The sequence below is a fragment of the Diaphorina citri genome, unplaced genomic scaffold (assembly GCF_000475195.1).
Source record: "Diaphorina citri unplaced genomic scaffold, Diaci psyllid genome assembly version 1.1 scaffold294, whole genome shotgun sequence".
NCBI classification, from domain to species: domain Eukaryota; kingdom Metazoa; phylum Arthropoda; class Insecta; order Hemiptera; family Psyllidae; genus Diaphorina; species Diaphorina citri.
In genome coordinates this window covers 207210-231867 of record NW_007377730.1, presented here as the reverse complement: position 1 = coordinate 231867, position 24658 = coordinate 207210, and the positions used below count along the sequence as shown (strand labels likewise).

Sequence of the window (24658 nt, the reverse complement as noted above, 5' to 3'; positions counted from 1 at the left end):
AGACAGACCGACTGACAGACAGACAGACAGACTGACGACACCGAAGCGAATACAATAGCCCGTATACTATACCTTTTTTTATTACTGTCGTAATAATAAAGGAAGGACGTGCTAAAAATGACAATTTCTCATGAGACGAGATGAGAAAGGACCTTGTCTCACCTCGTGATTCCACGAGTTGAGTTTTCAGTCAAATTTGGACAAGTGGATGCTGCCTTGGTGGCGTAGTGGTCAAGAGGCTCGCCTGGTATACACGAGGGCGTAGGTTTGATCCTAGGCATGACACTTTATCCTGATTTATTTGAGAAATAGCCCATATGATAATGGAGCTCTAAAGATTAGGTAGTATAGAACGCCTCCGGCTTGGCGCTACCTCCCCTAGTGTTATCTTTCACTTAATAGTCTATTATTCCAAAGTTATGGTGTAAGGACCAAACATCAGACAATCGGAAAATGGTCGAATTAAAACTTTCAACTCACTTCCTCCATTCAACAAGAGTTCTGCTCGCCTTACCTGGGTAACTTGGTGCTCTCAACCTCTTGCTTCACAATCGTCACATCACTACTATCCTCCTTGTACAGAAACATCATGGGATCCACTGTCACCTCCATATCCTCTTCCTCCACTAACTCCTCCATATCCTCTTGGTCAACCACTTCTTCCTCATCCACTGGCTCCTCTTTCACATCCACAAGTCGTTCCGTGTCCGGCAAGACATACTCATCCTCTCCTGGAGGGTCTAGTGGCTCCGGCTTTATGTTTACTACCTCGTAGGAAGCATCGTATGGTTCTTCCTTGATGACTGGTGCTGGAGTAGTGGAGGTTGTAGTGGAGGTCGAAGTGAGAGAGGATATGGGAACAAGCGGTGGAGGTAAAGTGATGACCTTTTTGACAGGAGTGGACTTCTTAGGAGCAGTGCTGGCCTGAGGAATGAAAAACGAAAATATTGGTTCCTATTCGGTGAGGACAATATGGCACCTTATCGACCATAGGTAAGTAATATTACAGAGAAAATTAAAATTGTGAAAAGGGATTTTGGATTTTAATTAATTAATGCTTTCTGATTTCTCTCAGACGATCTGAACACAAATTGGAAGCTTTTTTCATCAAACACGTTTGACAGCCTATTTCTGTTGGAGTGTAATTTCAACGTAATGAAACATACTTACATTCGAAAGCAGATCTCACAGGTGTGTTTGCCCTTTGGTTTGTGTGCCTGTAAGTGTCGTCTCAAGTTGGACTTGGTGTTGATCTTCTTGTTACACAAAGGACATTGGTATCTAGTGCCAGACGAGAACATGGCATTGTTATACGAGAGCAAATTGCTGGCCGTGATCTTCGTCTTCTTCCAATTGACTTTCTCCCTGTGGGGCAGGAAGAAAAATAAGTCAGTACCTAATCCAAGTGGAGTAATGTAGAGAGACACAAGTATGATCTTCGTCTTCTTCCAATTGACTTTCTCCCTGTGGGGCAGGAAGAAAAATAAGTTAGTACCTAATCCAAGTGGAGTAATGTAGAGTGACACAAGTTAGGTAAATCGCGGCGAACAATCTTATTACGAAACTGTAATCTTCTTCTCCTTTTACTCTACCTTATCCCAATTTTCTTTGGGGTCGGCGTTTCCATCTCGTTTTCTACTCCTCCATTTTCGTCTATCCAATGCTTCCTCTTTTCTCCATCCTCTCTCTCTCTAAGGTCCTCTGTAAAGGTGTAATAGATCCCCTAAAATATAATAATAATAAAACAAAACAAAAATCAAAGCAAAACAAAAACTAAAAAATCCAACAAGTGCCTGTCTTCAGTTCAAAGCTTTGATCATTGAACTACATACTGAATAAATAGATGATAACATCTTAACTTACTCGTCTCTATTCACAACGTTAGAGTTCTTTAGTATTTTCCGATGACTCCACAGATGATTCTGCAGGCCTATGTCCGAATAGTAACCCCGGGGGCAGATCGCGCACTGGTATGGTTTCGGCCCATTCTTCCTCCGATCATAGACGGTCTTTTTCTTCGTCACTTTCAGGTCCTTCAGATGCTCCAGGCTTTTCACTACAATGCTGCCAGCTTTGGATTTTGCAGGTGATTTGGCAGGACTGAAAAAGAAAAGTAAAGTACAATTTTAAAATTTTCAGTCAAATTTGGACAAGTGGATGCTGCCTTGGTGGCGTAGTGGTCAAGAGGCTCGCCTGGTATACACGAGGGCGTAGGTTTGATCCTAGGCATGACACTTTATCCTGATTTATTTGAGAAATAGCCCATATGATAATGGAGCTCTAAAGATTAGGTAGTATAGAACGCCTCCGGCTTGGCGCGCCCATTCTTCCTCCGATCATAGACGGTCTTTTTCTTCGTCACTTTCAGGTCCTTCAGATGCTCCAGGCTTTTCACTACAATGCTGCCCGCTTTGGGTTTCGCAGGTGATTTGGCAGGACTGAAAAAGAAAAGTAAAGTGCAAATTTAAAATTTTCAGTCAAATTTGGACAAGTGGATGCTGCTTTGGTGGGGTAGTGGTCAAGAGGCTCGCCTGGTATACACGAGGGCGTGGGTTCGATCCTAGGCATGACACTTTATCCTGATTTATTTGAGAAATAGCCCCACATGATAATGGAGCTCTAAAGGTTAGGTAGTATAGAACGCCTCCGGCTTGGCGTTACCTCCCCTAGTGTTATCTTTCACTTAATAGTCTATTATTCCAAAGTTATGGTGTAAGGACCAAACATCAGACAATCGGAAAATGGTCGAATTAAAACTTTCAACTCACTTCCTCCATTCAACAAGAGTTCCTCCCGCCTTACCTGGGTAACTTGGTGCTCTCAACCTCTTGCTTCACAATCGTCACATCACTACTATCCTCCTTGTACAGAAACATCATGGGATCCACTGTCACCTCCATATCCTCTTCCTCCACTAACTCCTCCATATCCTCTTGGTCAACCACTTCTTCCTCATCCACTGGCTCCTCTTTCACATCCACAAGTCGTTCCGTGTCCGGCAAGACATACTCATCCTCTCCTGGAGGGTCTAGTGGCTCCGGCTTTATGTTTACTACCTCGTAGGAAGCATCGTATGGTTCTTCCTTGATGACTGGTGCTGGAGTAGTGGAGGTCGCAGTGAGAGAGGATATGGGAACGAGTGGTGGAGGTAAAGTGATGACCTTTTTGACAGGAGTGGACTTCTTAGGAGCGGTGCTGGTCTGAGGAATGAAAAACGAAAATATTGGTTCCTATTCGATGAGGACAATATGGCACCTTATGGACCATAGGTACGTAATAGGTATTACAGAGAAAATTAAAATTGTGAAAAGGGATTTTGGGTTTTAATTAATTAATGCTTTCTGATGGGACGAGAGAGAGAGAGAGGAGATACCTACTTACTAAGAATAACTAATAGGTAGGTATTTGGTTCTGTATGTGTAAAAAATTTCACAGGTCACTGTAGGTAACATCCCAGTCGAAGGTTAGAGCCCCTCCCCGGTTGTCCCCGCACTTACCTGGCTAAGAATAGCATGCAGAATACTCGATGTATCGGTGGAAGGTTGCACAGCATTTTCCAGAGCTTTATGAGTTGCTGCTTCCAATTGAAGATCATCTTTGGCACTTAGCTTGACTTGAGTTCGGCGTACCAGGAGTGAAAACTGCTGCAATGGCCACAAAAGTCATGCCTATGACGTAATGCACAAATAATTCATTTTCATCAGGTGATAAGGTGCGACTATGAACAATTTCTTGTTTGTTGATCACCTAGCTCTGTTGCTTTCTAGAGGCTTTATTGTTTTTGCCATAAAACTGATTTAATACTGACACACTTGATTGATAAAGACCAATTTCTCTTCTTTTACCTTGGGTCTACAATCTCATATTATAATGTTTTTCAACTTCTGAGCATGCTTGGAGACTCAGCATAGACAACTCCTATCTAAAGTTGAACAAAGAAATAGGTAAACAATGTAAACATTTTAATAAAATTCTCTAGACTCAAGCCTAATGTTCACACAAAGTAACAAATATTTCAAAAAGAATATGTAAACTTGAGACCATTATTTAGTTTCTTAGTCTAATGTAGGTATGTAGGTAGCTGTTGATTCACTGCTGGAAAAAAAAAAAAAAAAAAAAATCAGTGATAGAACTCGCATCTTAGAGAAAAAATAAATAAGTCTATGATCTCATCTGACTGCATGGTGTGATGGTCATACTAAAGTTTCTCTGTTATTTTATTTTCAGTGAATGGTGCAAGTAATGGAGGAACTGAATGGCATTTTGCCCAAGCTGATCAAAGTAAACGAGTTGAAGAAATGGGGCCAGACACAACCAATTGTACAGCAGTCTCATTATTACAAGTCAGTGGAGACGGGGTACAAATCATCCCCATTCCCTTTCAACCCCACCTTGAACAACCGAGTCATCTTATGGTAAGTTATGTAGATTTGGATGTGGTGTACATCAAGATTTCCATAGTAGGTATACTTCTATACTTTTGTCCATGGTTGATGTTGACACTATATGACAATAGGACTAGTAGTGTTCATCCCACAAGTCAGTGGAGACGGGGTACAAATCATCCCCATTCCCTTTCAACCCCACCTTGAACAACCGAGTCATCTTATGGTAAGTTATGTACCTAGATTTGGATGTGGTGTAGATCAAGATTTCCATAGTGTACTTCTATACTTTTGTCCATGGTTGATGTTGACACTATAATTATGACAATAGGACTAGTGGTGTTCATCCACTAGCTTGTCCCTGCATGGGTGACAAATGAGACGAGGTAGGCCTTCAGTAGGGTTGAGCTGAAATGGAGAGCAAGATTGTGTTTGAATTTTAATTTAATTTTAATTTTATAAGTTTCCATTTATTGATTTTTCAGAACACAACTCTCTCATCAAAAAAAAAAAATTGTTAACAAATGGTATACCCATCCGTAAAAGCCGAAGCTTGTGCCACGGATGGGGAGTTCATTAAATATAATATTTCAGTTTCATTCTCAGATAGTACCTATGCTCATGTAAATTTTCAATATCATCATTGTAGATATTATATATGTAATAATGATATCTATGCAATCAATATTACAAAGCTCTTACTAAGAACATGGGTTTTATAGGTTATAACAACGCTAGAAAGCAAGGGTGCTGTAAAGTGGGCAAAGTTGTAAAGTGGGCAAAGTTTAATGTAAAGTGGACAAAGAGTTTTTCTGCTTTCCAGTGGTTTTGTCCGTCGCGTCGCCTTTTTGTGTAAGACGAAAGTGAAGCTTTACGTAACTATTGTACAGTTTTACTGTTTTAAAACAATATTCAATTCAACCTAGGTTTGAATAATAGAAATAAACGTATACCTGAGAACAAGTGGTGACCCTCGTCAACAAATATGTACTTAACTAGGTTAAATGCCGCATATCTCTCCTAACTTATTCAAAATTTACTCCCCAAGTCCTCAAACAGAGCTCTTTTTATTATAAAATAGAAAGTAAAAAAGTAATAAGAGACGTACCTAATACCTACCTACTAAGCCCTTATACTCCTCTTTTAAAACTTATTCCTCCTCCTCCTCCTCCCTGCCTCCCCATGACATGTAACTACTCTCAACAGTCTGAACAATCCTGTTCCCTCTCTCTCTCTCTCTCTCTCTCTCTCTCTCTCTCTCTCTCTTTCTCTCTCTGTCTCTCTTTCTCCTCCTCCTCCTCCTCCTCCTCCAATCCTTCCTAGATCTTACCTCAATCCGAAGATATTTTCGTATCTTCACCCTCCATCCTCCTGCCTTTGGCGGTCCAAACAAATCGACACTGTCTACGCCAGGCTGACTCTTCTCTGCACACAGACGACAGCAGGACATTGCCATCTCTGCGGTTCGGGGGAATTTTCCCACGGGAATTTACCGTATGGAAGTTTCGGACAGGAAACTTGTGGGTACGGGGAAAGACCGGAAAGTGTAGGTACCTTATGTGACGAAATTTACGCCTTTTCGGTACGGGAGATTACGAAACTATGAAGTTTTTTTACATTGAGAAGATAACCGTTTTATAATGCTCAAAAATACACACGAGTTAAACACGAATAAGTATATACTTTAATTAAACAAGAATGGGTACTTGTCACAAATGTCGTTCCTTGATTCTGTGCTAGATTATACCTACGTCTTGAACTCGAACCACGGACTCCACATTCGAAGCCAACCGCGCTGACCACTACAGGTTGGTTGATCAAAACTGTACCTACTTTAGTAAGCAGAGGAGTAGCGATCTCAAGACTATACTACAGTACGAGCAATTTCTCCTCCTCCAATCCTTCCTAGATCTTACCTCAATCCGAAGATATTTTCGTATCTTCACCCTCCATCCTCCTGCCTTTGGCGGTCCAAATAAATCGACACTGTCTACGCCAGGCTGACACTTCTCTGCACACAGACGACAGCAGGACATTGCCATCTCTGCGGTACGGGAATTTACCGTATGGAAGTTTCGGACAGGAAACTTGTGGGTACGGGGAAAGACCGGAAAGTGTATAGGTACCTTATGTGACGAAATTTACGCCTTTTCGGTACGGGAGATTACGAAACCATGAAGTTTTCTTACATTGAGGAGATAACCGTTTTATAATGCTCAAAAATACACACGAATTAAACACGAATAAGTACTTTAATTAAACAAGAATGGGTACTTGTCACAAATGTCGTTCCTTGATTCTGTGCTACATTATACCTACGTCTTGGACTCAAACCACGGACTCCACATTCGAAGCCAACCGCGCTGACCACTACAGGTTGGTTGATCAAAACTGTACCTACTTTAGTGAGCAGAGGAGTAGCGATCTCAAGACTATACTACAGTACGAGCGATTTTAAGGGGCACTTGTATGGACGCTCCCCCGTGTGCTGGTTCAAGTGAAACTGAAATCAGAAACACTGTGTCATAGCATGTCTATCGTATAGTGTGTCCCTGTGCTTCTAGTTTGTAGGGCGTTCGAAAAGAAAAATCGTGTCGTTTGTAGTGGGAACACTCTCATTTAAATTACATTGCCTACATGACATTCGGTAAAAAGTTGGGTGAAACTCACGACAAGTGGGAACGGGCTCTAACGAGGGCTACATAGGTTAGAGGTTTGACCGAGAGATCTGTAAGAACAGATGTCTTATCATCCAAAATACGAACGGGGTTTTTTTTTTTTTTTTTTTTTTTTTTTTTTGCATAAAAATCCTAATAGTAGGTACGTACCTACGTGTACCTAAGGTAACCTAAGCTATGAAATAACATGAAAGACTTTACCTTTTCCTTTTCAGTATTTTGTGAATGCGGGTGATTCAGAAGTTCCCTTTAATTTGATATATAGGTCGATCAGGTTTGGATAAGTCCTTCTATGGATCTATGGGGACAGACAGACCGACTGACAGACAGACTGACGACACCGAAGCGAATACAATAGCCCGTCTACTATACCTTTTTTTTATTACTGTCGTAATAATAAAGGAAGGACGTGCTAAAAATGACCATTTCTCATGAGACGAGACGAGAAAGGACCTTGTCTCACCTCGTGATTCCACGAGATGAAACAAAATCCACTTCCCGTCTCGTCATATATCACATCCTGAGACAGATCATCCCTCAGGTACTTGTTCAGTTGGCCTCTTCAGTTTCATTGTCCGACATCTCATCCAGGCTGATATCTGGCAGAGTTTCTCCTTCATGCATGCGTTTCCTATGCGAGAAGCAATTGCCGGAACTTGCGAACGTCCTGGGACAGAAGGGGCACTTGTATGGACGCTCCCCCGTGTGCTGGTTCAAGTGAAACTGAAATCAGAAACACTGTGTCATAGCATGTCTATCGTATCCCTGTGCTTCTAGTTTGTAGGGCGTTCGAAAAGAAAAATCGTGTCGTGTGTAGTGGGAACACTCTCATGCATAGCAGAGGGGTCATGCTGAGTTACCTTTTGTTCTTTGTTTTGTTTTTCTCTGAAAACAAGTCTCTTTTGTTCTTGATTTAAGGGAGTTCTTTTTTTCTCTCTCTTGAAGGCATTTTATGAACACATTATGATCACTATACCTAATGATATAATGTGGACTATATATTATTTTCGAGCCAAAACCCCTAGATTCGTACAAGCTTAACAAATCTTTTGTGGCCCCTACACCTAAATACCCCTAGGCCCTAGGTTATAGGCATTAGGTCGAATAGATGCAGAGGTCTAAAATGTCTAAATCTAAGGATTATGGAACCCCATTTTTTTTTCTTTTTCTTATCGTCCCGAAAGCGAAGGTAGGAAAGGAAGACAGGATAGCAGAAAGCCATCGGCCGTTCTGATAACCATCCTTATATGTCTTGTATTTAGGGTAAAATCCGCCTCGGACGAGACTCGAACCCGCGAACTAGCTCTTACAAGGCAGACGCGCTACCATTGTGCAGATGTGTCAGATTATAATATTGTCCGAATACCAACCGCATACGACGATGCTTAATAAATTTAAGTGCATCGTCGGAAACGGGTGCATTTAACTAGGTAGGTACCTAAACCCTTCACTGGTACCTATACCTGGTAGAAAGAGGGCTCCATATCCTCTTCCTCCACTAACTCCTCCATATCCTCTTGGTCAACCACTTCTTCCTCATCCACTGGCTCCTCTTTCACATCCACAGGTCGTTCCGTGTCCGGCAAGACATACTCATCCTCACCTGGAGGGTCTAGTGGCTCCGGCTTTATGTTTACTACCTCGTAGGAAGCATCGTATGGTTCTTCCTTGATGACTGGTGCTGGAGTAGTGGAGGTTGTAGTGGAGGTCGAAGTGAGAGAGGATATGGGAACAAGCGGTGGAGGTAAAGTGATGACCTTTTTGACAGGAGTGGACTTCTTAGGAGCAGTGCTGGCCTGAGGAATGAAAAACGAAAATATTGGTTCCTATTCGATGAGGACAATATGGCACCTTATCGACCATAGGTAAGTAATATTACAGAGAAAATTAAAATTGTGAAAAGGGATTTTGGGTTTTAATTAATTAATGCTTTCTGATGGGACGAGAGAGAGAGAGAGGAGATACCTACTTACTAAGAATAACTAATAGGTAGGTATTTGGTTCTGTATGTGTAAAAAATTTCACAGGTCACTGTAGGTAACATCCCAGTCGAAGGTTAGAGCCCCTCCCCGGTTGTCCCCGCACTTACCTGGCTAAGAATAGCATGCAGAATACTCGATGTATCGGTGGAAGGTTGCACAGCATTTTCCAGAGCTTTATGAGTTGCTGCTTCAAGTTGAAGATCATCTTTGGCACTTAGCTTGACTTGAGTTCGGCGTACCAGGAGTGAAAACTTCTGAATGTCCACTAGCTTGTCCCTGCATGGGTGACAAATGAGACGAGGTAGGCCTTCAGTAGGGTTGAGCTGAAATGTAGGGCAAGATTGTGTTTGAATACAAAGCTCTTACTAAGAACATGGGTTTTATAGGTTATAACAACGTCAGAAAGCAAGGGTGCTGTAAAGTGGGCAAAGAGTTTTTTCTGCTTTCCAGTGGTTTTGTCCGTCGCGTCGCCTTTTTGTGTAAGACGAAAGTGAAGCTTTACGTAACTATTGTACAGTTTTAAAATAATATTCAATTCAACCTAGGTTTGAATAATAGAAATAAACGTATACCTGAGAACAAGTGGTGACCCTCGTCAACAAATATGTACTTAACTTAGGTTGAATGCCGCATATCTCTCCTAACTTTTTCAAAATTTACTCCCCAAGTCCTCAAACAGAGCTCTTTTTATTATAAAAAAAAGTATTAAGAGACGTACCTAATACCTACCTATTAAGCCCTTATACTCCTCTTTTAAAACTTATTCCTCCTCCTCCTCCTTCTCCTCCTCCTCCTCCTCCCTGCCTCCCCATGACATGTAACTACTCTCAACAGTCTAAACAATCCTGTTCCCTCTCTCTCTCTCTCCTCCTCCTCCTCCTCCTCCAATCCTTCCTAGATCTTACCTCAATCCGAAGATATTTTCGTATCTTCACCCTCCATCCTCCTGCCTTTGGCGGTCCAAATAAATCGACACTGTCTACGCCAGGCTGACACTTCTCTGCACACAGACGACAGCAGGACATTGCCATCTCTGCGGTACGGGAATTTACCGTATGGAAGTTTCGGACAGGAAACTTGTGGGTACGGGGAAAGACCGGAAAGTGTATAGGTACCTTATGTGACGAAATTTACGCCTTTTCGGTACGGGAGATTACGAAACCATGAAGTTTTCTTACATTGAGGAGATAACCGTTTTATAATGCTCAAAAATACACACGAATTAAACACGAATAAGTACTTTAATTAAACAAGAATGGGTACTTGTCACAAATGTCGTTCCTTGATTCTGTGCTACATTATACCTACGTCTTGGACTCAAACCACGGACTCCACATTCGAAGCCAACCGCGCTGACCACTACAGGTTGGTTGATCAAAACTGTACCTACTTTAGTAAGCAGAGGAGTAGCGATCTCAAGACTATACTACAGTACGAGCGATTTCGAACTAAATTGTTTGAAGATACCTTATGCGAATAGGTAAATGTTCAAAACTACATTTAAATACTGCAGAAATGCAAACTGCTGTAGTACGCAATAGAAATTTCAAACGTAAATAAGGGAAGACTACCTGACGAGGTAACTACAAAGGTCAAAACTATACTGCTGTACAGAGCAGGGAGCAAGGAAGAGATGATGTTAGGACGCAGATAGGTTGTGAAAATATGTGTGTCGCGCGCAGCTGTTTCCTAGCAGAATACCGGTCAATACTTTCGCGTTGTTTTCATTATAGGCATGCACATGTGAGGGAGATATAGGTGCGTGATGGTTAGGGTGGTTGCATGCGCACTAGCAAGGGGCTGTACCTAGCACATTGATGTGTAGAAGTATAAAACCTATGGGGCTTGAAACTCACGACAAGTGGGAACGGGCTCTAACGAGGGCTACATAGGTAGAGGTTTGACCGAGAGATCTGTAAGAACAGATGTCTTATACAGTCTTATCCTCCCGAAATCGAAGAGAAAAGGAGGACAGGATGGGAGAAAGCCAGCCTTTTCGAAAATGAACCTTGTTTTTTTAGGCTAAAGTTCGCCTCGAGTGGGAATCGAACCGGCAACCTAGCGCTTACCTTGAGATCTTGATTCCTCTTGAAAGTCTTCTCACAGTGCCATAGCAGAGGGGTCATGCTGAGTTACCTTTTGTTCTTTGTTTTGTTTTTCTCTGAAAACAAGTCTCTTTTGTTCTTGATTTAAGGGAATTCTTTTTTTCTGTCTCTTGAAGGCATTTTATGAACACATTATGATCACTATACCTAATGATAAAATGTGGACTATATTCGAGCCAAAATTGGCTAAAGTTCGCCTCGAGTGGGAATCGAACCGGCGACTTAGCGCTTACCTTGAGATCTTGATTCCTCTTGAAAGTCTTCTCACAGTGCGGGCAGTTGTGAGGTCGCTCGGTGCTATGCGAGATCATATGCGCGCGCAGCGTACTATTCGTCGGGTAAACTCGGTTACAGTCGGGACACGATAGCTCTACCGTATCGTGACACTCCAGGTGTCGAGTGAGGTTAATTTCCGTCTTGAAACTGAAAGAGGAAAGAAGGGATCAGTGGTGGCAGAGCTCTTTCAGGAGAATCCTGCTTTTTAAGAAAAGAGGGGACCCTTCAAAGGCATGACCGGTTTCGCCGCCTGCTTCCAGTTTAGATACCTACCTAATACATTATTCAGAAAATTCTCCGACTGACAGACCTAATACGTACGTCAAACGTGTGAGACAGAAAAAGATTCCGATTTAAGGTCTCTCAGACAATCTGAACACAAATTGGAAGCTTTTTTCATCAAACACGTTCAGAAGGTTGAAGGTTTGACAGGCCTATTTCTGTCAGACAGTCGAGTTGGCGTGTAATTTCAACGTAATAAAACATACTTACATTCGAAAGCAGATCTCACAGGTGTGTTTGCCCTTTGGTTTGTGTGCCTGTAAGTGTCGTCTCAAGTTGGACTTGGTGTTGATCTTCTTGTTACACAAAGGACATTGGTATCTAGTGCCAGACGAGAACATAGCATTGTTATACGAGAGCAAATTGCTGGCCGTGATCTTCGTCTTCTTCCAATTGACTTTCTCCCTGTGGGGCAGGAAGAAAAATAAGTCAGTACCTAATCCAAGTGGAGTAATGTAGAGAGACACAAGTAGGCAAATCGCGGCGAACAATCTTATTATGAAAGTGTAATCTTCTTCTCCTTTTACTCTACCTTATCCCAATTTTCTTTGGGGTCGGCGTTTCCATCTCGTTTTCTCCTCCTCCATTTTCGTCTATCCAATGCTTCCTCTTTTCTCCATCCTCTCTCTCTCTAAGGTCCTCTGTAAAGGTGTAATAGATCCCCTAAAATATAATAATAATAAAACAAAACAAAAATCAAAGCAAAACAAAAACTAAAAAATCCAACAAGTGCCTGTCTTCAGTTCAAAGCTTTGATCATTGAACTACATACTGAATAAATAGATGATAACATCTTAACTTACTCGTCTCTATTCACAACGTTAGAGTTCTTTAGTATTTTCCGATGACTCCACAGATGATTCTGCAGGCCTATGTCCGAATAGTAACCCCGGGGGCAGATCGCGCACTGGTATGGTTTCGGCCCATTCTTCCTCCGATCATAGACGGTCTTTTTCTTCGTCACTTTCAGGTCCTTCAGATGCTCCAGGCTTTTCACTACAATGCTGCCAGCTTTGGATTTTGCAGGTGATTTGGCAGGACTGAAAAAGAAAAGTAAAGTACAATTTTAAAATTTTCAGTCAAATTTGGACAAGTGGATGCTGCTTTGGTGGGGTAGTGGTCAAGAGGCTCGCCTGGTATACACGAGGGCGTGGGTTCGAACCTAGGCATGACACTTTATCCTGATTTATTTGAGAAATAGTCCACATGACAATGGAGCTCTAAAGGTTAGGTAGTATATAGAACGCCTCCGGCTTGGCGTTACCTCCCCTAGTTATCTTTCACTTAATAGTCTATTATTCCAAAGTTATGGTGTAAGGATCAGACAACCGGAAAATGGTCGAATTAAAACTTTCAACTCACTTCCTCCATTCAACAAGAGTTCTGCTCGCCTTACCTGGGTAACTTGGTGCTCTCAACCTCTTGCTTCACAATCGTCACATCACTACTATCCTCCTTGTACAGAAACAAGAGTGAATTTTCCTTGTGTTTCTTCATGATTCTAGCTCAAATTCGTATGTGTGTCTTTTAAGTTGTTAAATTTTTGTATGTTCCAGTGTTTTACCCATTTGAAAAGGCTCTCTTTTATTTAGTTCAATTGCAACCAGGGTAAGAAGGGTGTATGCTTTCTCATCTCAGAGAGACCATCTGTGTTTATCACTCTTTAGGACTTTCACAGCTACCTACTTATTATTTATGTTTTGTAAATGTTGAACCGTAGAGCATGTTTATTGTCCCTTGATCAATTTGTTCAAGTCCATGTGCTTCAAGAACTGAAAAGTTAGGTGGTTAGGTCTTCAGCGTATACATAACAACTAGTGAAATTAGTGATGATACTGTTAAGGAGCCTCTCTAGCTTAGTGTTTATTGTACTACCTAGCATACAAGAGATCAGTTGACATAATGAGAGTTTTTAGTCAATCAGTATAGGTAAAGTATTCCTGATGGGGTTGAAGTTGTGTTCGAGTGACTAGTGGTGGCATTACAAGCAAAAATAGTTTACCTATAAGCATAATCATCAAAATGTAAGGTAGAAAGAGGCTGACAATTTTATTATAATGCTGCAATGGCCACAAAAGTCATGCCTATGACGTAATGCACAAATAATTCATTTTCATCAGGTGATAAGGTGCGACTATGAACAATTTATTGTTTGTTGATCTCCTAGCTGTGTTGCTTTCTAGAGGCTTTATTGTTTTTGCTATAAAACTGATTTAATACTGACACACTTGATTGATAAAGATCAATTTCTCTTCTTTTACCTTAGGTCTACAATCTGATATTTTATAATGTTTTTCAACTTCTGAGCATGCTTGGAGACTCAGCATAGACAATCTCCTATCTAAAGTTGAACAAAGAAATAGGTAAACTTTTTAATAAAATTCTCTAGACTCAAGCCTAATAAGTAACAAATATTTCAAAAAGAACTACTGTGTCCTCACAAGGCTGAGTTTCAGGCATAGACCAGAAAAAACTTCGACTCTGCCCGGAATAGAACCCGGAACTTCCGGTGTAGCCAAAATTCCTAGATTCGTACAAGCTTAACAAATCTTTTGGGGCTGTTTGCCCCTACACCTAAATACCCCTAGGCCCTAGGTTATAGGCATTAGGTCGAATAGATGCAGAGATTGCAGAGGTCTAAAATGTCTAAATCTAAGGATTATGGAGTCGAAAACCCCATTTTTATTATTATTATTATTATTTTTGATAGAGGGATAGATACAGCAGACAGAGGGAACTGTAATGGCTAAGGTCTTATCGTCCCGAAAGCGGAGGTAGGAAAGGAAGACAGGATAGGAGAAAGCCATCGGCCGTTCTGATAACCATCCTTATAATTAGGTACCTATGTCTTACAACACGTCATTTTCCAACACGGTACATAACCACAACCTGAGTGCCTATGACCGATAGTTGGTTAGGGAAGTTCCCTATCACCCCTTATCTAATCTTCCCTCGAAAGGAAAGAGAAAATGATAATACTTTCTCATTACATAGTACGAGTATAACTCTGTTCCCTATACTTTATGGGGAAAAAAGAAAAAGAGAAGAAATAAAAAGAAAGATGAGATAGAGAAAGTGAAAGAGAAGAGGGAGAAAAAAGGGACGGCAAGCCATGATGTTTCAAATGTGTAGAGCCTGAGATATTTGCGTAGGAAAACTAGAGTCAGTGCTCTATGTATGTATGTATGTATGTTATATGGCGCCCTAAATATTGTGCCTATGTCTGAAAACAGGCAAGGTTTCGTATTCCTACCGCGGGCATGGAATTTCATCGCCTTGTAAGAAACAGACTCTAATTAAATAGAGAATTATTCTGTTTTGAAGCTGTAAGCCTTTTTACTTTCTTTATTTTTATTTTGAGAATTTCTGATATTTGTGCCACTGATTCAAAGAAGATTCCAGCTACTGTGTCCAAGGGACGGCAAGCCATGATGTTTCAAATGTGTAGAGCCTGAGATATTTGCGTAGGAAAACTAGAGTCAGTGCTCTATGTATGTATGTTATATGGCGCCCTAAATATTGTGCCTATGTCTGAAAACAGGCAAGGTTTCGTATTCGTACCGCGGGCATGGAATTTCATCGCCTTGTGAGAAACAGACTCTAATTAAATAGAGAAGAGTTGAAACCTCACTTCGTTCGTTCAATTAGTCCTGGTGACCCCATTTCTTTTGTCTCCCTATCCTGGCTACACTTAGTCTCTATCCCATTCATTAACGTGTTGTTTATTTTTCCTTTACTTTTGTGTCTTCTTCCTTTTGTTATGTCATATATCATAGCATAAATACGATCTGGTATTTGCTTCCTCGCTTGGAAACATGGAAAGTTTGCTAGGCTTTACCTTTGGACAGTATTAAGAACCATTCAAAATGGTTCTTTTCAGCTTAATGCTGTCCCTTTATAATTGAAGCTATTGTAAGTATAGGCTCTGCAATATTGTACTTGGGGGAAAAAATGTCAGTCATTTTGCGATGGCTATCGAATGCTCTTTTCTGGAACAAAAGTGTCCTGAACCCTATTCCACGAATGACCCTTCTTCCCCTCACTCCTAACTTTTTACTCTGCCCGGAGAAAACCGAGAAAACGTAGTACCTACTATAATATTGGTCAACACTTTTCTGCTCTCGGAATATAAAGTGCGGAGTCTCTCATGAAATAGACCAATGACCACTGTCCTAATAAGAGAAAGCTCTTGAGGGACTGAATCTTGGCTGTATGTATATTTGTATAAGTCCAGGTACAACAGAGACAGAGAAAACTGGAAAACTTGAAATTGATAGTAAAGAAATAGATATTAATGTAATCAAAAAAGTTCAATAAATAATAATGTAAACAAACAGTATCAAACATGGTCAAGTAAACAGCAAAGATCCAGTCAAGCAATGTGCGATCGCACCAATCAAGTCCACTATTTACTTCCTTTAATTTTCAGCTCCAGAGCGTGGTACTGGGTATATGCTTATTGAATATTTGATGTCTGATTAGTTTATGGTTGGTCTGTGGCCGTAGTGTGTCAGCTGCCATCGTTCTTCAGACTGTCTTTCTTTCGGGTTTTCTTTTGTTTTCATACTGTGTCCTCACAAGGCTGAGTTTCAGGCATAGACCAGAAAAAACTTCGACTCTGCCCGGAATAGAACCCGGAACTTCCGGTGTTACCGAAATCAAATGAGAGAGAGAGAGAGAGAGAGAGAGAGAGAGAGAGAGAGAGAAGGAGACACCTACTTACTAAGAATAACTAATAGGTAGGTATTTGGTTCTGTATGTGTAAAAAATTTCACAGGTCACTGTAACATCCCAGTCGAAGGTTAGAGCCCCTCCCCGGTTGTTCCCGCACTTACCTGGCTAAGAATAGCATGCAGAATACTCGATGTATCAGTGGAAGGTTGCACAGCATTTTCCAGAGCTTTATGAGTTGCTGCTTCAAGTTGAAGATCATCTTTGGCACTTAGCTTGACTTGAGTTCGGCGTACCAGGAGTGAAAACTTCTGAATGTCCACTAGCTTGTCCCTGCATGGGTGACAAATGAGACGAGGTAGGCCTTCAGTAGGGTTGAGCTGAAATGTAGGGCAAGATTGTGTTTGAATACAAAGCTCTTACTAAGAACATGGGTTTTATAGGTTATAACAACGTCAGAAAGCAAGGGTGCTGTAAAGTGGGCAAAGAGTTTTTTCTTACAAAGCTCTTACTAAGAACATGGGTTTTATAGGTTATAACAACGCTAGAAAGCAAGGGTGCTGTAAAGTGGGCAAAGTTTAATGTAAAGTGGACAAAGAGGTTTTGTCCGTTCGCCTTTTTGTGTAAGACGAAAGTGAAGCTTTACGTATATTTTTCTGCTTTCCAGTGGTTTTGTCCGTCGCGTCGCCTTTTTGTGTAAGACGAAAGTGAAGCTTTACGTAACTATTGTACAGTTTTAAAATAATATTCAATTCAACCTAGGTTTGAATAATAGAAATAAACGTATACCTGAGAACAAGTGGTGACCCTCGTCAACAAATATGTACTTAACTTAGGTTGAATGCCGCATATCTCTCCTAACTTTTTCAAAATTTACTCCCCAAGTCCTCAAACAGAGCTCTTTTTATTATAAAAAAAAGTATTAAGAGACGTACCTAATACCTACCTATTAAGCCCTTATACTCCTCTTTTAAAACTTATTCCTCCTCCTCCTCCTTCTCCTCCTCCTCCTCCTCCCTGCCTCCCCATGACATGTAACTACTCTCAACAGTCTAAACAATCCTGTTCCCTCTCTCTCTCTTGTTCATCCCTTCTTGTTGTATTAGAGTCAACAACTCATCATCTTCCTATCTGGGTCTGATGGTATATACCCTGAGTGATACCATAAGGTCATCAAATAAATTTATTAATATTTCATTGTCTCTCAAAAATTATTTTAATATTTTTTCTCAAATGGTTTTGTCTATTTTTGCTGGGTATTGACACTATTATTTTTTGCACACTCAAAGCTACCTACTTAACTTCCTCACAAGGCTGAGTAGATCCCATAAATTTAAATTGTTTGTATACTTACGTACATATTGGAGATTGGACCCACATACTTACAGAAATGTGACCCCATTGCTTGTCAAACCTGGGTTCCTATCTTTTATTACTTAAAAAATCCATGAAAGCAAATTATCCGTAGGTACCCAGGTACAGGGAAAAGCTAGCAGTTATGAAATTAAAATTATTGCATATTAGGTAGGTACTACCTATGGCCTTTAACAAATATTTGTATTGCCTACCTAAAAATATCTTACAGTATTGATAGAATCTAGGTCTACTTTGAACATTAAATTGTGACTTCCTTTTCTTACATGCTGGAAGCTCATTACATTAAATAACATTAAATAGGTAGGTAAATATGTATTTGAAATGCTCAGCCTTGATGTTTTTGTGTACATGAACCTTGTAAAATGCTTCCTAGAGTAAAATATACCCTACATGAACAGGTATGTTGAGATATGAAATAAACATTTATTAATTTTTGTAAGAAATATATTCCAAACAGGCAAACATTCACAACAGAAATGAGATCAAGGCAGGCACAGAGTTCAGGAACTTTTTTTTTAAGGTCTTCCTAAATATATAAAATTGAAAATAACAGAAGTAAATTGAAGGCACTGCAATAAGTAGTTACCTAGGTACAAGGTATTTTTTAAAGTTCGACATTATTATTATTTTCTCTTCCTTTCTTGATAATAGGTATAAAACTTTCATATCACTTCACTTTTGATAACAATAAATTTCTCATCACTTGAACCTTGGATAAAAACTGCATTTTATAAAGAAGAAGTGCATTTTCATTTTAGCATGTACTCTAAAATTCAGTACCCCTACAAGAAAAGAGTGTTTGGATTGAATAGAATAGGTACCTACACCTTGACAATAAGGTTCTGGTTATGTACCGGGTTGAGATGAGCTCGGACTAGGTGAGACAGGACATTATTTTTACAGTTTGGAATGGTTCATTTTAGCATGTACTCTAAAATTCAGTACCCCTACAAGAAAAGAGTGTTTGGATTGAATAGAATAGGTACCTACACCTTGACAATGAGGTTGTGGTTATGTACCGGGTTGAGATGAGCTCGGACTAGGTGAGACAGAACATTGTTTCTACAGTTTGGAATGAGAGTGGTTTTCCAACACGTCATTTTCCAACACGGTACATAACCACAACCTGAGTGCCTATGACCGATAGTTGGTTAGGGAAGTTCCCTATCACCCCTTATCTAATCTTCCCTCGAAAGGAAAGAGAAAATGATAATACTTTCTCATTACATAGTACGAGTATACCTCTGTTCCCTATACTTTATGGGGAAAAAAAGAAAAAGAGAAGAAATAAAAAGAAAGATGAGATAGAGAAAGTGAAAGAGAAGAGGGAGAAAAAAGGGACGGCAAGCCATGATGTTTCAAATGTGTAGAGCCTGAGATATTTGCGTAGGAAAACTAGAGTCAGTGCTCTATGTATGTATGTATGTATGTTATATGGCGCCCTAAATATTGTGCCTATGTCTGAAAACAGGCAAGGTTTCGTATTCCTACCGCGGGCATGGAATTTCATCGCCTTGTAAGAAACAGACTCTAATTAAATAGAGAATTATTCTGTTTTGAAGCTGTAAGCCTTTTTACTTTCTTTATTTTTATTTTGAGAATTTCTGATATTTGTGCCACTGATTCAAAGAAGATTCCAGCTACTGTGTCCTCACAAGGCTGAGTTTCAGGCATAGACCAGAAAAAACTTCGACTCTGCCCGGAATAGAACCCGGAACTTCCGGTGTTACCTAATCAGTCTTTCACGGAACTTTAGGGTAAAATCCTCGAGTTGAAACCTCACTTCGTTCGTTCAATTAGTCCTGGTGACCCCATTTCTTTTGTCTCCCTATCCTGGCTACACTTAGTCTCTATCCATTCATTAACGTGTTGTTTATTTTTCCTTTACTTTTGTGTCTTCTTCCTTTTGTTATGTCACCCCCTTTATTTCCCATTTTCATTCAAGAAAAAAATTTTTGCCTGTGTCTATTTCCAGCCTGGAAATTGAGGAGAAAGGAAAAACTGATTTCCTTTCTAAAATAATTTTCCTTGAGAACAATATTTTCTCGCAGGAAAACTAAAAATCCACATTATCTCTGTGCTGAGTTTTCGTTTTAGTTTCACATGGATTTTTTGTACGTCTTGATTTACGAGTGTATTTTGGGGTCATGCTTTTGCTAAATGAAGATTTAAGCATGTGACTCCGTTTGTACTTATCAAATTAGGAGAATAAAATATATGTACGGGAATAAAAAAAAAATAAAAAAAAATATATGTATAAGTATAAGAGAATAAAATAAAAAATAAAAATAAGGGAATAAAAAAAAAGAGATTAGTGTTTCACCGCCGTTTTTATTTCGTAGCAATTAAACAACTGCTACATTAGACTCATGTGGTCTGTGTCGTAGTATATCCCTCATCAGATGGGCCTCGGACGAGACTCGAACCCGCGAACTAGCTCTTACAAGGCAGACGCGCTACCATTGTGCAGATGTGTCAGATTATAATATTGTCCAAATACCAACCGCATACGACGATGCTTAACTTAAGTGAATCGTCGGAAACGGGTGCATTTAACTACCTAAACCCTTCACTGGTATACCTGGTAGTCGAGTCACTCGACTGGTAATGAAAAGACCGCGGTTCCAATCCCAGCCGAGGTATAGAATTTTTAAAAAAATCGCAAAAAAATTAGCTATTTAACAGCTTACTTAATACCCATCAAACATAGATATAGCAATGGGTAGGTGTACCTACCTATTACCTAAACCTACCCATATCATTCTGGGACCTGGGTGTCCTGGGTTGAAAGCATCAGATGGGCAATAAGAGACACAGTACTTCCCAATTAGGTGCTGGGTCAACACGAGAACACCAGAAAGTAACCTGTTGAAACGAGTGGAATTTTTTTTTTGTCAATGGTGGGATTCGAACCCGGGACCTTTCACATGGCAACAAGCGCTTTACCACTGAGCTAACCGTGTCCTCTTGGGTCTTCTAGTTTTTCTAAATTTTTGGTTTTTCCATGATGATTATGATCACTGTAGGGTGCAATAGTGAAACCAAAAATCACAGAAACAACTTTTGTAAAATTTCCTTCATCTTGTGGTTTTGCAGGGAAGGAGACATCACGTGTTTGTGTGTAGACGCTGTAGTTCATCCTACCAATGAGAACTTCACGGAGAAGAATTCCGTGAGTGACAAGATTCTTTATAGAGCCGGGCCTCATCTGAAACAAATGCTACGGGATGAGAGAAATACAAACATTTGAAATAGTTCCGTCAAATTCCGACAGAGCGCAGCACGCTTATCATTTTGAGGTGTTTTTCAAAATCCCTTATCCCTTATCAGATATCAGCTGCTCGAAGAAGTTGGAAGGCTGTGGAGTGTGGAAGTGTTTTTCGCTTTTCTAATCTTTTCTCATGTTTTTCTCTTTTCTCAGTTTTCTATTTCTCAAGAACATTACTGTAGAGAAAGCCAATTAGCAAAAACTTCATTCGACTGAACTTTGTTTTCGTGTTGTATTTTGTGTACGCTTTATTTGTCGATAGACTCATTGAGTTTTCCATCCATATAACACATACCTTTGGAGTTTTTACATTCCTTTGCCATTGAAAATGAGTTCTTGAGGTATTTATTTTTCACTTGTGTGTTTGTTCTTTTCTTGGTTTTAAATTTTCATCGAGATCAATGAAAGTAGGTAATTAATTGGATTTTTTGTGGTGAGCACGTTAAAGAGTAAATTAATAAAATAAAATTAATTAATATTACCCACATACACGAGTAATGCTCAGTTCATCAATTTTAATTAATTATTGAATTATTACAAATCTTTCTTTTCTTTTCTTTTTTTTTTGGCAAAGTTTGGTCCAGTGTGCAAATACGTTCATAAATAAGTTCATACAAATAAGTACCTCAAAATACGCTCATGAAGTTTTGTACCTATAAAGTTTAAACGTGATATTATGTTTACTGTAAACTTACCTTCCTATCAAATATAAATATAGGTATACCTAAGACTTATTCAGACTGCGGGGATAAATGGACTTTTCAGTCTCATCCTAGCAGTATAAATGAGGTATTCTATTCTAAAGTGATCATTTTTGAAGGTATCCAATAAGATCGTCACATGAGCTAGCGTGTTGACAGTCGTTTGGTGTCAATAGATATCTAGTCACGTGAGATACTAGTTTTTGTCACAAGTGTTTTCGTTCATCAATTTTAATTAATTAATTGAATTATTACAAATCTTTTTTTTTCTTTCTTTTGCAAAGTTCGGTCCAGTGTGCAAATACGTTCATAAATAAGTTCATACAAATAAGTACCTCAAAATACGCTCATGAAGTTTTGCACCTATAAAGTTTAAACGTGATATGTTTACTGTAAATTTACCTTCCTATCAAATATAAATATAGGTATACCTAAGACTTATTTAGAATGCGGGGATAAATGGACTTTTCAGTCTCATCCTAGCAGTATAAATGAGGTATTCTATTCTAAAGTGATCATTTTTGAATGTATCCAATAAGATCGTCACATGTGCTAGCGTGTTGACAGTCGTTTGGTGTCAATAGATCACGTGAGATACTAGTTTTTGTCACAAGTGTTTCTGTGTACCATAGAGTTTTCATAGTTGTTTTCATTCCGGGTGTGCATATCAGTTGGCGATATTTCTGTGTAAACATTGCACTCGACGTATCAAGGTTAGTAAACAATGTTCTGTTTCATGTAACAATACTTTTTTTATTACAATATTTTATTCCCCCATTTTTATTCCAGTATATCCCTGATAGAAGCCAGAACACTAACAAAAAACAGAATCCAGTGGTAGCCAGCAGTTAGCTAGGAAGTTAGCACTGACTTGTAAGTGCCAGGTCGCGAGTTCGATTCCTGCCTGGGGCGAAGCGAATACAATAGTCCGTCCCTTATACCTTTTTATTACTATTGTAATAATAAAGGAAGGACGGACTTAATTATTAGAGGCAACCTAACTAAGCACCATCATTATTGTTCGCGGACAGTTCTGGTGGATGATGTTGGTTTGGTGTGGATCTGCCTTCAGATCACAATTGGTTCAAAATTGAAATTTAAAATCTGTCCTAATTGCAGGTGGGTATATCTCATCAATTCATGAGATATGTCCACCAGTAAATTCAATTTAAAATAATTATGTTCAATAATGTATGAAAAATATGTAACTATTAATTATAACCATAGTGCTTATGATTATAAGTATAAGTGCTTCGTTAGGTTGCCTCTTAAAACTGCTTGAAGAGAACCAAAGAGTCCTTTTTCTCTAGGAGTAGGTTACATAGCACGTTGAATTAACGACATCACTGAAACAACCGAGAGGATAAATAATAAGCATTGAGATTAGAGCTAGTTCAAATAATAAGCAATTTAATAGGAGGCACCTAGTTGCTTTTTTTCATCCCTCATTTTAGGTTTTTCACCTAACTACCTAACTATCCTAACTTGTAGTTAAGCACAGGTAAAACAGTGACACATGCTTCAATGTACTACATTAAGGAGAGGTAATATTGTCTATCACAGAATAGATCAGTTGCGCTTACTTGGGTGATGTTTCAAAGTCATAGAGCAGGAAAAATGAGGACCAACGGATTTTTTCTTTTTCTTCTACGACTTCTAGATACCGAGATAAATCGATTTAAATAATACCGATAAATCGTAAAGTTTGACGTCACGACATATGCTCCCGTAGGCGATGACGTCATAATTCATGACTCCCGCTTCGTTTGTTTGTGCGCACTGCGCAAGCGTTTCTGCGCATTTTGACGTGAAATCTGACGTCACAACTCTTTGAATTTTTCTATTAGAAGGGCAATTAAAAATTGAATTTTCGACCTTTTGAAACTTTTTCGGAGTTTTGACCTCAGATTTGGATTTTTCACAACTTTTTACGTAGGAATCGACCTTTCATTAATAATATTTTCCCAATTGCAACTCCTCCATTGTCACAATACATGGCAGTACAATCACGACAATTCCAAAAATAGCAAAACATTTCGCTATTGAAATACCGACGTCATTTCATGTACTCTTCTCTCTCTCTATGTCTTCCTCTGCTTTCCTTCCTTCCTTCCTTCCTTCCTCATTCATGCCCCCCCTTTTTTTCCCTTTCTATCTGTCTCTTTCCCTGTCTTCCCCCTTAGTCAGATGTATGTGTTTCCGTACTAGTCAGCTTCAAATGTTTTTCCGTACTAGCACGATTCGTATGGATTTCCGCACTATTCTACTTCAAATGTTTTTCCGTACTAGCACGATTCGTATGGATTTCCGCACTATTCTACTTCAAATGTTTTTCCGTACTAGCACGATTCGTATGGATTTCCGCACTATTCTACTTCAAATGTTTTTCCGTACTAGCACGATTCGTATGGATTTCCGCACTATTCTACTTCAAATGTTTTTCCGTACTAGCACGATTCGTATGGATTTCCGCACTATTCTACTTCAAATGTTTTTCCGTACTAGCACGATTCGTATGGATTTCCGCACTATTCTACTTCAAATGTTTTTCCGTACTAGCACGATTCGTATGGATTTCCGCACTATTCTACTTCAAATGTTTTTCCGTACTAGTTTCATGGTATGGATATCCGTACTCTCACGGGATTAGATCGTTGATCCCCCGCTCTGAACTTTGCAGTTCATGATAGCCAGGGCAGTCTGACTTGCTAGATACCAAGGTTAAATCTCCCTCCACTTCTTGGTTATGATACGCGATATATCATAGCATAAATACGATCTGGTATTTGCTTCCTCGCTTGGAAACATGGAAAGTTTGCTAGGCTTTACCTTTGGACAGTATTAACCAGAAAAGAACCATCCGAAATGGTTCTTTTCTGCCTAATGATGTCCCTTTATAATTGAAGCTATTGTAAGTATAGGCTCTGCAATAT

The 24658-nt window shown here is 39.6% G+C and overlaps 3 protein-coding genes across 3 annotated transcripts in view; 1 reads left to right on the top strand and 2 right to left on the bottom strand.

The window, feature by feature from the left end:
* Nucleotides 1-1108: 1108 nt before the first annotated feature.
* LOC113466568 (zinc finger and SCAN domain-containing protein 31-like) lies at nucleotides 1109-4139 on the bottom strand. The gene is made up of 6 exons (XM_026822106.1): nucleotides 4134-4139; nucleotides 3498-3644; nucleotides 2803-3200; nucleotides 2304-2438; nucleotides 1864-2100; nucleotides 1109-1365 (listed from the first exon to the last, which is right to left on the bottom strand). Exons 1-6 carry the CDS (start codon nucleotides 4137-4139, stop codon nucleotides 1167-1169), a joined length of 1122 nt encoding a protein of 373 aa, XP_026677907.1. The 3' UTR covers nucleotides 1109-1166.
* The window catches only part of LOC103507172 (protein GDAP2 homolog), a 63097-nt gene continuing 42140 nt past the window's right edge, over nucleotides 3702-24658 (top strand). The window contains exons 1-3 of the mRNA XM_026822105.1: nucleotides 3702-3944; nucleotides 4228-4415; nucleotides 20853-20979. Of these exons, the coding sequence (XP_026677906.1) occupies nucleotides 4231-4415; nucleotides 20853-20979 (312 nt within the window). The 5' untranslated portion in view covers nucleotides 3702-3944; nucleotides 4228-4230. The remainder of the gene's footprint in view (nucleotides 3945-4227; nucleotides 4416-20852; nucleotides 20980-24658) is intronic.
* On the bottom strand, nucleotides 7445-11776 carry LOC108252139 (protein krueppel-like). The gene is made up of 2 exons (XM_026822113.1): nucleotides 11384-11776; nucleotides 7445-7786 (listed from the first exon to the last, which is right to left on the bottom strand). Exons 1-2 carry the CDS (start codon nucleotides 11459-11461, stop codon nucleotides 7613-7615), a joined length of 252 nt encoding a protein of 83 aa, XP_026677914.1. The 5' UTR covers nucleotides 11462-11776; the 3' UTR covers nucleotides 7445-7612.

Coding starts and splice junctions, on each gene's coding strand:
- LOC113466568 (XM_026822106.1), bottom strand. Junction 3,201..3,497: donor TGCATGCTATTCTTAGCCAG/GTAAGTGCGGGG, acceptor TTCATTCCTCAG/ACCAGCACCGCTCCTAAGAA. Junction 1,366..1,863: donor AACGTTGTGAATAGAGACGA/GTAAGTTAAGAT, acceptor CCTGCCCCACAG/GGAGAAAGTCAATTGGAAGA.
- LOC108252139 (XM_026822113.1), bottom strand. CDS start 11,461: ATGATCTCGCATAGCACCGAGCGACCTCACAACTGCCCGCACTGTGAG. Junction 7,787..11,383: donor AGAGGAATCAAGATCTCAAG/GTAAGCGCTAAG, acceptor TTCTGATTTCAG/TTTCACTTGAACCAGCACAC.